The sequence below is a fragment of the Tachysurus fulvidraco genome, chromosome 25 (assembly GCF_022655615.1).
Source record: "Tachysurus fulvidraco isolate hzauxx_2018 chromosome 25, HZAU_PFXX_2.0, whole genome shotgun sequence".
Taxonomy (NCBI): Eukaryota; Metazoa; Chordata; class Actinopteri; order Siluriformes; family Bagridae; genus Tachysurus; species Tachysurus fulvidraco.
In genome coordinates this window covers 3,014,078-3,026,868 of record NC_062542.1, presented here as the reverse complement: position 1 = coordinate 3,026,868, position 12,791 = coordinate 3,014,078, and the positions used below count along the sequence as shown (strand labels likewise).

At 40.4% G+C, this 12,791-nt stretch overlaps 1 protein-coding gene across 3 annotated transcripts in view; it reads left to right on the top strand.

The window, feature by feature from the left end:
* The window catches only part of LOC113649714 (raftlin), an 84,099-nt gene extending 71,965 nt beyond the window's left edge, over positions 1 to 12,134 (top strand). For 2 of the 3 annotated variants that reach the window (XM_027157637.2, XM_027157636.2), the window contains exons 10-11: positions 5,761 to 5,836; positions 6,779 to 12,134. In XM_027157637.2, the coding sequence (XP_027013438.2) occupies positions 5,761 to 5,836; positions 6,779 to 7,318 (616 nt within the window). In that variant the 3' untranslated portion in view covers positions 7,319 to 12,134. The remainder of the gene's footprint in view (positions 1 to 5,760; positions 5,837 to 6,778) is intronic. The other variant, XM_047808487.1, reaches the window with a different exon arrangement.
* The last annotated feature ends 657 nt before the right edge of the window (positions 12,135 to 12,791 follow it).

The following is a 12,791-nucleotide window of genomic DNA, read 5'->3' as shown; positions in this document are numbered from 1 at the left end:
GATAAAGAGAGCATCGTGCCCTCTCTTCCACATTGTCCTTTCCAACTCGCTGACATTTTCACCGGCAGATTCCAAAACAATTTACAATATTTTAAAAAAAAACTCAAAAGAGAAAGAGCGTGTTGAGGTCGGATCGATTAGTACCTCACCTGCCTCACTTTAAAGAAAGGTCACAGACCGTTGGCTACAAATATAGATGTTCTAGCGAGACCGAGATCGTTGAACGTCGAACCTCTCGCTGAACATCTGAAGGCTTTCCATTATCCCATATCAGTGTGATGTCTATTAATAAGTTGGTATCCTTTATTTTGTTTTATTGTAAACATTTTGCAAGTATTCACATAATTATTTCGTTTTGCTTTTTGAAGGCAGCTTTCATGCGAATGTCGATCTTACAAATCAACAATAACGTCTTTAAAATGACCCTTTTTTTGTTCCCAGGCAATAAGACACCGAACACGTCAACATACATTTATATATCTGGTCCATGATTTGGAAATGATCTAGAAATTATCATTTTCTCAGGTTTATAACTGGGATGTTTTGGTTTAAAATATAAATTGCTACGTTTTTAGGATCTATATGCATCATAACATTATCTTTAAAAGTGACATGACATACAGCGACCCATACTCAGAATTTGTCCTCTGCATTTAACCCATCAAAAGTGCACACACACAGCAGTGAACACACACCCACACCGTGAACACACACCCGGAGCAGTGGGCAGCCATTTATGCTCAGTCGTGGCCGGTCCGAGACTCGAACCCACAACCTTAGGATTACGGGTCAGACTCTCTAACCATTAGGCCACGACTTGCCCATATACAATCATGTACAAACAATTGACCACTTTTTTAATATATAGTGTCATAGCCATATATTGTACAAGTCAAACCGCTGAAGCCCTTCAAAAGAAGTTCAAGATTAAACCATAAGTCTAGTTCTTTTGACACGTGGACAGCTCTGGATCTGCAGGATGACGGACGATCTGCCACTGTGGCAACCTCAGAACAGCTCGAAAGACAGCTAATGAGGAGCTCTCGCCTAGTTTGTGGACTTAATAGGGGATTGATATACAGTACAGTACAATGTGAAATTTTTATTATGTGTTACAAACGGGCTACAGGTTTACGAAGCGTATTTCTCGTGTGACAGCGTGAGAACCAGAACAATACACCGTTCTAAATGTCTTCTCATTTCCTGTTGGAAGAATTCCCCTGTCTTCCCGAGACCTGTTCCAATAGTTTATCAGCTCAAGACAAGTTTATGACTTGAGTCCTTGGAGGGAAGAGGGATCAAGTCAACCTTAGAAATGACCTAAGCAGGACTTGCCTAGAAGGAACTATTAGTTCAGAAAAATGGCCTTGTTAAAGCAGCAGAAAATATTACCAGGAATAACATGCAGGCTAATTAAAATGCTGCCTGGTTAGAAAGCTAACTCGTTGCTGTACATACTTAAAAAAAAAAAAAGGTGGGGAAAACTGTACAAATCACCAATGAATGAGCTTTGACCACTTGGTGTCTGTGGTACCAAGGTAAAGTGTACTCGAGAAGGAATTCCATGTAGGTGATGATACTAGAGAGTAAAGAGGGAAGTTGATGAGGGTGTCGGTGCATCAAGAACCATATCGGAGCCACTGTGTGACAATGAGCTCAGATTTTCTAACAAATGTGTCAAGTTACGGTTCTCACCGATGAACACTTTATGAATGTTTTTGACTTTTTTAAGGACTGAAGTGCTGGTATGGTGCTAAGTTTGAGAGATAGCAGTTTTTTTAATACCGTGGGATTTTAATAGGCACATGATGTAATAGTAGAATTTATTCAGATTCATTTACATCTCTATTATATATGTAATAAATCTATCTGTGTTTTTGCCCTGTTTCTGTCTGCTGTCTTGCCCTGCTGTTAATCGTTGGCCCCGCCCACTCATTTGTTACCATGGACACTAATTGCACTCAATCTCTTCCCCAGGTGTTTTGTCTTTGTCTCTGATTGTCTCCGCTTTGTGATTGGTTCCTGTTTACTACATTTACTCTGTTTGTTCACTTCCCTGGTGTTAGTCGTTGTTGGTATGTGGTTATGTCCATGTCCATGTCCATGTCCATGTCCATGTTCATGTTCCCGTTTCCTGTTTTGTTCCATGTTCTGCCTTGTGTTGCCTGCCTGTTCATTTCTGTTTTGGACTAAAACTTTAAACTGCATTTGGATCCTCACTCGCCTTTGTCTAACCGTCACAATAAAGCATATTACACAACGTACTCTTGCGTAATATGCTAAAAATACACACAACGTTGTATCTTGTTTCGAGAAACATTTATGACACAGACTCCAAAACTCTTTCCATGTTTGGGAAGCTCATGATGGCTAATTAAAACAAAAGATTTCGTCATATTTATACATACGATGTCATTTTACAAAATACAGAAGGAATCGCTTTGAGTCGAACCTATCCTAAAAGTTAACCTCAACTCGAAATTGAAAAGTTAATGCCCTGCCAAATTTCGGATGAAACGTAGCGAGTCTTTCGGCGTGTGTCCAACACAATGGATTGTCAGTGAAGCAAATTGATGATCGCTGTAACCGTCGCTGGAAGCTTCTGGATGTATACGTGCAGTGCACCATCCTCCATCTGTCATAAGGCCACCCGTGTACAGCTGATCCCTGAGTACTTCCCCCCGTCATCCGAATGCTGTCAAGCTTTCCTACCATTCCACTGTCTTATCTGATTAATTACGGGCCTATTTTAAACTTCACCAAACGCCACGACGCAACACCGGCCAATAAGGCTAATTAATCAAAGCTGTCCTAGATTCATGAGAGGTTTCATGCTTTGTGGTTGCGTACTCTATAATGCTCATTTAGTAATTAGGGAAGTGTAATTGTCTGCTTTGAATCTGCGTAAGAATTTATTGCGTTTGCATTGTTCTACCGTCAGTCCACATTTCTTAATAATAAAGACCTCATTGTTATGCATCGTGTCAAAGATTATACACATCAGTTCATTATGCTCAAAATTGCTTTAGAAGCCTTTTAATTAGGTGCTTGATAAGTGTGTAACAATGAGGTGTGTGTAGGAGGTGTGGCCTATACGCATGTCAGCTGAATAAAGAAAGTGTGGCCTTTGTGTCTGATTATATTAATGAAGGAGGCATGGTCTGTCTGCATATCAAATCCAGGCAGAGGTGTGGCTCTGTTAGTCAGTCCCAGTGAAGGAGGTGTGGCTCTGTCAGTCAGTCCCAGTGAAGAAGGTGTGGCCACTGTCAGTCAGTCCCAGTGAAGAAGGTGTGGCCACTGTCTGTCAGTCCCAGTGAAGAAGGTGTGGCCACTGTCAGTCAGTCCCAGTGAAGAAGGTGTGGCCACTGTTAGTCAGTCCCAGTGAAGGAGGTGTGGCTCTGTCAGTCAGTCCCAGTGAAGGAGGTGTGGCTCTGTCAGTCAGTCCCAGTGAAGGAGGTGTGGCCACTGTCAGTCAGTCCCAGTGAAGGAGGTGTGGCCTCTGTCAGTCAGTCCCAGTGAAGGAGGTGTGGGCTCTGTCAGTCAGTCCCAGTGAAGGAGGTGTGGCTCTGTCAGTCAGTCCCAGTGAAGGAGGTGTGGCCACTGTCAGTCAGTCCCAGTGAAGGAGGTGTGGCCTCTGTCAGTCAGTCCCAGTGAAGGAGGTGTGGCTCTGTTAGTCAGTCCCAGTGAAGGAGGTGTGGCTTTGTCAGTCAGTCCCAGTGAAGGAGGTGTGGCTTTGTCAGTCAGTCCCAGTGAAGGAGGTGTGGCTTTGTCAGTCAGTCCCAGTGAAGGAGGTGTGGGCTCTGTCAGTCCCAGTTAAGGAGGTGTGGGCTCTGTCAGTCCCAGTTAAGGAGGTGTGGGCTCTGTCAGTCCCAGTTAAGGAGGTGTGGGCTCTGTCAGTCCCAGTGAAGGAGGTGTGGGCTCTGTCAGTCCCAGTGAAGGAGGTGTGGGCTCTGTCAGTCCCAGTAAAGGAGGTATATGTTATATGTAGATGTCAGCCTAAGCATCCGAGTGATTATAGGCATAGAATAAAATTAAAAGGTTGTGGTCTAGAGTGAATGACGCATGGCTTAGGGTGAGGAAGGATTGTGTCAGGGTGAATCCTGCATAGTATAATGATGAAGAGGTGTGGTGTATGAGATTGAATGAGATATAGTCTAGAATCTAGAGTGAAAGAGGTGTGTGAATAGAGTGAAGTATTCATAGCATAGTGTGAAAGAGGTGTGGCCTAGGGTGAATGAGATGTAGTCTAGAATGAAGGAGGTGTGGCCTAAAGTGAAGGATGCATAACATAGTGTGAAGGTTATATGGGTGTGGCCTAGAGTGAAAAGGGTGTGTCCAAGAGTGATAGAAAAATGGGTGTGGGTGTGGCGTAGAGTGAAAAGTTGTGGCTAACGTCAAAAATGAAATCATTATCACATTGAATTAAATCGAAACAGCTCTGAATCGTTTGATGAATCTGCCGCTTTAAGTGTCTTCAAGTGTGTCTTTCATACACAGCATCATATATGCACAGCTCAATTCTTCAATTTTGCTCTTTTTTAAAAAAGTCTTCAAAAAAAAATGAGGCCTACTTTCCTTCGCCGACCGCTCGTTTACATTTTAATAGGGTAAGCCCTTTCTTTCCCAGAGTCCTATTTTCTCTCTTTGATTCTGAGGCAAGAAGATTAAACATCAGGCATGAAGGAAAAGGGAACAGCGGCGGAACGGGGGGTAAACGAGGCATTCGGTGTTGATTGCCAGCTCGTGCCACAGATCTGAGTCGTATTTGATGTAGCAAAATCTCCTAGGCTGAGTCGCAATGTGGGTGAGCGTGCCACTGTGAGAAGGTGAGGTTTTATCAAGGCTTGACCACATTAGGGATCCTCTAAGTGTTTTACTGCTCAGGGTTGGATCAGGGAGGTGGTGGGTGAATGAGAGGGGGGAAGAGAGAGAGAGAGAGAGAGAGTGCATCTGGGAGGGAAAGAAGGAGAAACGGGGAAATGGGGGATGGAGAGGTGGGAAAAAGGGAGTGTGAGGGAGATGAAGAATGTTTAGAAAAACAAGTCTGCCTCCTCTGAGGATCCCAAACCTTATTTGAAGTGTGTGTGTGTGTGGATACACAGAGATTGAGTGTGTGTGTGTGTGTGTGTGTGTGTGTGTGTGTGTGTGTGTGTGTGTGTGTGTGTGTGTGTGTGTGTGTGCACTCGTGGACTGCTCTACTCTGGAGATTTTATATGAGTTTATATGACTTTTATATGAGTTGAGAAACTCCGACCCCCCCCCCCCCCCCCCCCGCTGCTAAGGGTTCAAACTCAGCTCATCTTTACTCCCCCAAATATCTCATAATGATGTAAAGAGAGAAAAGTGCAGAAAATGTTGCTCACAGGAAGAGAGCTTGTTTTTCTTCCACATTAAACTCATACGGAAAATCCGCATGCTTCCACTCTTGTTTCGCAGCACCGAAAATCTGAACACATGCCAAGCTGTTAGACGTTTAATAATAGTCCTGAAAAAAATGTTGTCGTGAAATCATAACCACTGAGATGTAGTGCATTTGGTTTTATTAATGTATAAATAATATTAAACCTTTTTTTGCTTAAGGTGCGACGGACTAAAAGGTAATCAAAATGATGTACAGTAGTGACTACAGCAAATGAAAGCCATTTGAAATTCCCATTGGCTTATAAATGTGTTTGTAAATCGCTGAACCTCGGCTAATGTCTTTCCCTTCGCTCATTTTTCTCTTTTCTGTCTTTTGTGTTTGTTTGTTTTTTTCTCAAGTGATGGAAGCGTGTCCACTAAACAGATCGTGTTCTTCCAGAGACCAACGTTGCCCCTCAAGAGGAGACACTCGAAGGTGCCAAATGTCTTGGTTCATGTCATTTTGCCCACACACACACACACACACACACACACACACACACACACACACACACACACACAAACACACACACATTTATTCTCTCAGTTCAAATAACTTTCCTCCACAGAATATTCAGAGCGCCGCCTAAACATTCAGAGTGTTAGCCGATATACACCAGGGTGCAAAAGTAATTAATTATTAGCATTTGTTTCAGTGTTCATCAGTTCCGGTTGTGGACTTGTGATCGTCCGTCCGATTGTAAAACACCATCAGGGAAAAGTCCTGTGCCACCAGATAGCAATCTAAGTTGAATGGATTTAACCTTAATAAATTACTACACACTCACCCCAGGACTTATGACCATGTCTATAGCCTGCTCACACGTTTTTCTGTAAGGAATGAAAACAATTCAGCACGTGTAACTTTTACTGTCTTACTGAGTTAAAGTCACGGCCCGAAACGTTTTATTATTCGTTTTATTTTATAAACTGTACTTCAGAAATTTGTCAAATGATACAAATTTTGTTATCAGTTATTTATTTAGTTTGTAATCCATTCAAATCTACGTTTAATGACGTAGAATGTCTGCGTAAAAAGTTAGCTTGAATTAGCACTTACTTTACGTTATAGCGCCTAGAAACAGTTGTTCCCTCACTAGCCTCTCTCCAGGCCTAAAAAACAAAATGTAGAAGAGTTTCCTGTGGGAAAATTTAAAGGTAGAACCTTTAAAATTGTAAAAAAAAAAAAAAAAAATGTTAAAATAAAGTGCAGTAACAAAAATAAATAAATGAATATTTATATATTGTAAGTTTATTGTGCATTTTAATGTCTTGTGAAAAGTCGTAGTCCTTCTTGTTGCTATCGTGTTGTGGCTGTTGTGACACCACAGTTCCCCTTAGCGATTAATAAAGTACCCTACTCTGTATTGTATTACAGAAAATCATCTTCAGAACCCGAAAGAACTCGAGCAAGAGCTCGGTCAAAGACACGCTGAAAAACAAGAAGAAGAAGAACGCAACAGAAAAGGAGCCAGATGATCAGAAGATCCAGGATGGAGTGGGAAAGGAGGGCAAAGAGAATGCAGAGACAGCAAATGAGAATAGTGGGGAAAACGATGGAGAGGGAGACAACGATGAGACGGAGATGGATGGAAAGACGACGCAGAAAGAGCAAGCAGATCAGGACGAAAACGATGAGAAAGTGGAGGAGGTGGAGGCGGATGTGAGGAGAGAGGTGGATGGGAAAAAATCAACTAACGGCAAGCAAGAAGAGGCAGATAGAGATGAGATAGAGACACTTTCTGATGTGAAAAATGAAGAGATGGGAGGTGAAGAGGTGGAGAAATGTGGAGAGGAAACCTACCATTTGCATAATGGTTTGGATGAGCAAGAGCCATCAACCAATGAGGTGCAAGATAAAGGCCACGCTGATGTGAAGGACAACAATTTGACCAATCAGAAGCAAGACTTTTGTTAATCCCGCCTCTGCTGCCGTGAACGTCACGCAAAAACCTTTTCGGAATCTGAGATGAACGCTTCTCACTTCGCCTGAGCTTCTTTTCAGTATAAGCACTGGATTTTAAGACCCCATAAGATATGTATGATGTATATAAAGAGCTCAAGACTGGCAACACTTTTTCTTCATCTTGCGCTCAACTTGTTTGCTTGCAGCAGATGCATCCGGTAGTCTTAAAGAACATAAGGAATGGCGGAGACCATTTTTGCGAAAGGCAATCTGTTCTGAAGAAGATATCGTCACTTCCTTTCGTTTACATGTCTGAATATGAACACCGAGTCACCATTTTACAAGGTTCTGCGACTTTCTAGCCACAACCAGTGACCAGTTTATCAGGTCTTTACCTTATAACTTTATAGGCCACTTTGTATGTACACTGAATTAGATTTTGGGTGAGACACCAGTCCACGAACCAAGAAATACCAACATCAATTAAATCACCAGTAAATTACATTCTATTGCACCTTCAGAGACTTTCTAGGATATCCATTTAACCATTTACACAACCATCAAATACACTTACAGCCAGTCACTAATCCCAAGGTTTCCTATTAGGACGACTTATACGGTGAGATCTTGTCTAACAAACCATTAAAAAAACAATATGAGCCATTCCAAAACACCAGGAACCAACAGAAACCTGATCAGACTCTTTCCACACATTGCAAAGAGATCATCAAAAGGTCGTTTAGTGATTGTGTTGATTTAATACACTTTATATAATAAATAAAATCCATTAGAAAACCACAAACCCATTAGACACACACAACACCAATAACTGTCCCACATGGTTTAATTCTAGGACCATATACATTGTGATATTTTAGTGGTATTTTGTGATATTACAAACCGATACAAATCACTGTAAACCTACAGCAAACTGATCAACCTCACTCACCCCATTTGACCAGCCCAAATGTACCCTATTTTAACCATCCCCACTCCACCCCATTTGACCAGCCCCACTACATCCCCTTATAAATGGAAAGAGATTGCCACAAGACCGCTACTGACCAGATATTACTTAAAAAACAGTCCATGCTAGGAGTGTTAGGCATGTCTGTGCTAGCTGTAAACCGTACCTGATAAAATGGACAATTGTTGTAGCTAAAATTCAGATGATGTCACTGATAAGCTGGCGAATCAGTGTACTGTATGCGCTGATGCTCCTAAAATGCACACTGAGCAAGGCCATGTTTTGAGCTGTCAGCATTAGAGGAACATCTTCGATGCCAGCCGAACAAAGTGTTTCATATTTAGAGACAATCTACGCTGACTCTGCAACAGAGGGGTTTTTTTTCTTTTTCTTTTGGTGTATTTCTGACTCACCGAGGTAATGAATGTCAAATTCCCCCCGATGTCTGCAAAATCTTCAGAAACCAAAATGAACAGCTCTCAAGAGCATGACAGACAAATGAGGTCCTAATCCTCTGTACCACAAAGCAACTGTTACCACATGTGCAGCATCCATTTTCATGCACCTAAACTAAACTGTCAGTGACCTTTGGAGCATCACAGGATAAGGATGCACCTATTAGCTGAATGTCATGACCGCTCATTTATCTGTAACGAACGCTGGGAGTTTCGTTCGACTCTCGATCCATAATTTATTTTACACCCTGACAGCAGACGTACGGCGTCATAGGACTCAAAGCGTGAATTTCTGTCCATGTTAAAGATGTTCCGATTTCAAACGAAGAGCTCTTGTCAAGGGTGTTTGAAGCCGGCACTGCGCTCCTGCCGGTCTCGGCTGAGTGGATTATGATAAAAAAAATGACAAGGAGAAGAATTTTAGCGATCACATGATGCTGACTGCAACTTCCCGGACAAAGATTAAGCTCGGGAGTCGAAACGATTTTCCACAGAGAATCACCAGTGACGCTACCGATTAGCAGAAGACTTAATCTGTGCTCGGGAAACTGGCCAAGCTAGTGTTTTTAAAGCTTGTTATTTCGTGTGGTTTGGTGAGGGGAACAGAATAACAGATAAATGAGTGTGGATTATGGGCTGGCGCTGTTTGCCTGCAGTAATTTGGCTTCTTTCGTCCTCGCGGTTCGGCGTTTCTTTCCACGTTTGGTTCATTTCTATCGAGATGTGAGTGATGCGTTTCATTTTTTCACTTTCCAGTCTCGCTTTTTGAATAAGCTGAGGAGTAACACGAGTTATAGCACATACACAAGGGTTAAAGACGAAAAGGAACTGCATCGTTGTATAGTATCATAGCATTGTTTAGCATTGAAACTCAACATAATACTTAAAGTGACTTAAAGACATGAAAGAAGGAAAAGAAACTGTTTTAGAAGACCGAAAAACGTAAGAATTTGCTGAGGAAAAAAATATATATAATCATACCAGCAAGCGATCATTCTTACAGTACATCAGTTCCATACATCATCTATGTATTTAAATACAGCTAAAATGTGCCTTATACAGATATAGACAAATTTCTAGACCAGATTTTGCATTGTTTTTGTTTTTTTTGTTGTTGTTGTTGTTTTGGTTTTTTTTTATTTTATTTACAGTGTACAAGAAGTTTAAACAAGCAGAGAAATAATGAACTCATTATATCACTATTTCAGAATCGCTTTCGTAAAACAGACGCTTTAATTTTTAAGTGTAGTTCGCTCTACTCTGTAAATCTGTAGCTACACACATTAGCCGAACAATTTTTTGCAAGTCAGATGAATTAGTAAGTAATGAAGTACATGGAAGTAGATGGAATCTAAATAACATTTGGTGTAAAGCTGTTTCATTACTCGTATAATACGTTAATATACAGCTTAAAGATAGAAAAAATAATAACATTAGCATGACAAAACGCAGCTGTTTTTTTGAACGAGCTAACACGATATACAGCATTCAGAAGCTAACGGTCGTACAAATATAACGTTACATTAGTATATCGATCCGTTTAGGATTTCAGATTTTCAATTGGATCTTGACATTTTTCAAAATGATGCAGATATTTTCCAGCTATTTATTCATTTCAGAAATGCAAGTAGTCTTTTGCAACAAAAGCAAAAAAAAATCCTGAATATTTACAAAAAAAAAAAAATGCAACAATCACAAGAAAATCCAGAAAAAAACGAAAAATCCGTTAGCTTTCACTGTTGAAATTGTCAATTCGATTTGCTTTCCGGGTAAAAGAAAGCATTCGAGTTCTTCTTAAGTGCTGATGATTTCTGATTTGTTCATCCTCGCTTCTGATTTTTTGACAAAATTTCTGCATTTCAAAATATTATTAATTTCTATTTATATTTTATTAAACATCCCAACTGGCTAAAATTACGCCTTTTTTTCAGTTTTGCAAACCCTGTTTCGTCTTTGACCCATATATAAACATAAACATTGATATTTTTATTATCAGCCTAAACAAAGCAGAGACTTTGTTCGCGTGAAGGTTTTCGTTAATGCTAAGTGACCTTTTTTCTTGTGTCTTTTGATGGAGCAACGTAGCTCGATGGGACGTTTTTATCATCGTCACGTGATGCCGTTATTGTCTCTCAGGATGTTTATAATTACCAAACAGAAAAAAAAAACATTCCGTACTCATCCTGGTCTTTTCATCCGCTCGTCTTTTTAATACTGAACTGATAATTGTTATGTTCTTCTGACAGGTGGTTAAGTGTACTTTGTGTTCTGCCGCTGTTTCATCTGCCGCGTGTGTAATTCAGGTTGTCACTCACACACTTTGTCTGTAGTGCTGAGATAAGATTCGTTAACGTCGATGAGCAGTCAGGTTTTCCAGTGCTCTGTGAATCCTGACTACCTGAATGCTGAATGGGCTTTAACCAAAATACGCCATTGCTTCGTAGATGCTGGACGTCAAAAGGGACGAACGTGTTTTTAGACGATAAATGGTTTGTGTCTGCTCGGTGTAAAACATACATGCTGCCTCCAGGGTTTTGTCATTTGTTATGCGTACATGAATACAGTAGTGACCCTGCCGACTTTCCATGAAGGTGCATTTTCATCTTGGTTGATTCCTTCGCCTGCAAACAAGTCGGGAAAAAAACAAACATAGGAGACGGAGCCTAGTGACATTTACTCCCGCTGTGGCTAATGGACTACTCGACCCCCGTCTGGAATGTTCTTGCCCCTCGTGGACAGAGCTAATATGCACTTTGCTCGTTTTCTACACAACCTTTTCATGTGTCAAAAACTGCAGCGGTGCAGAGAGAGGTCATTACGCATAACAACCCATGGTTCCTTCAATCCATTTCCTGTTTGCTTTGTTTCCTGGTGTGCTAAAAGGGGACCAAGGCTCAAAGGCCGTAGGAGGTTTTGTCTGTTTTTGGGCTCTGTATGAAAAAAACATGTTAATCTTTTAAAAAAATAATGCATTTTGGAAGTTTGCTTTTTTTTCTTTTTTTTTTAATACGATTAACATTATTGTTGTTGTCTATCGCAGCTGTTTGTATAGCATTGTCTCCATAAGTGCAGCCTGTAACTAATTGGACATGATTCCTTATTTGTTATTTTTTTATTTTCTGACACACTGGATTTGTAAAATAATAATGACTATGAGATAAAAGAGCAGACAGTCAGCTTTAATTAAAGGGTATTTATATCTCCATTAGGTGTGAGTTGAGTATTTAGTTGGCTTCTTTTCACAGCCAGTGTGGAGCTAAGTAACAAAAACAGCCTCAGCGTCCAAGTATTTACAGTCTGCCTTCTACGTTAACGTCCCCTGTACAATTTGTATATTATAAATATGATTTATTTTGGTTTGCGTTTGAGTAATTATGACATAAATATTCTAAATATGCTTAATGTACCTCGTTGTTGAGTCCTTATTATTATTCATTCATTAACCATCTCTGATACTTAGTTCAGAATTTATTCGTTTTTTTTAAACGAGCAGCTAAAGTGAACAAATCACTTACGGTCACTGAATCATTCCTTTCTTTAAGTTGCTTCTGAACTGTGTAAACTATCGAACAATACGTTTGCTTATGTTTCTATTTTATCTTTACCTGTCTGTGTTTTTTTTACACATCTGCGAAGTCTGTATTTTTGTGTTCATGTGTCCCAAACCTAATCCGTGTCATCCGAGTAACTGAATCCTTTTAAATATCAATAGAAATTTCTTCCTTTCCTTTTCAGAAGATCAGCATTCGAATCGGTGAATCTTAGACGGTCGTGACCGAGATTTGATTCTCTTTCGTTCAGCGAATCAATTTTTCAATCAGTGAAAAAATAACACTGTAATCAGTGTTTGAATCAGTGATTCGTTTCTGTTTTGGCCTTGATTTGCTCCTATAACATTCGGCTTATCTGTGAATCTTCTTGCTCGTTCCCAAGAATCCTCATTCATGTGACATTGAACAAATCAGTGTTTGAGTAAGTGATTTATTTTGGTTATTTTTGAACAAATATTTCACTTTTCTCTTCATTCAGTGAATCGGTGTTCCGTCAGTGATTCTATTAAGAG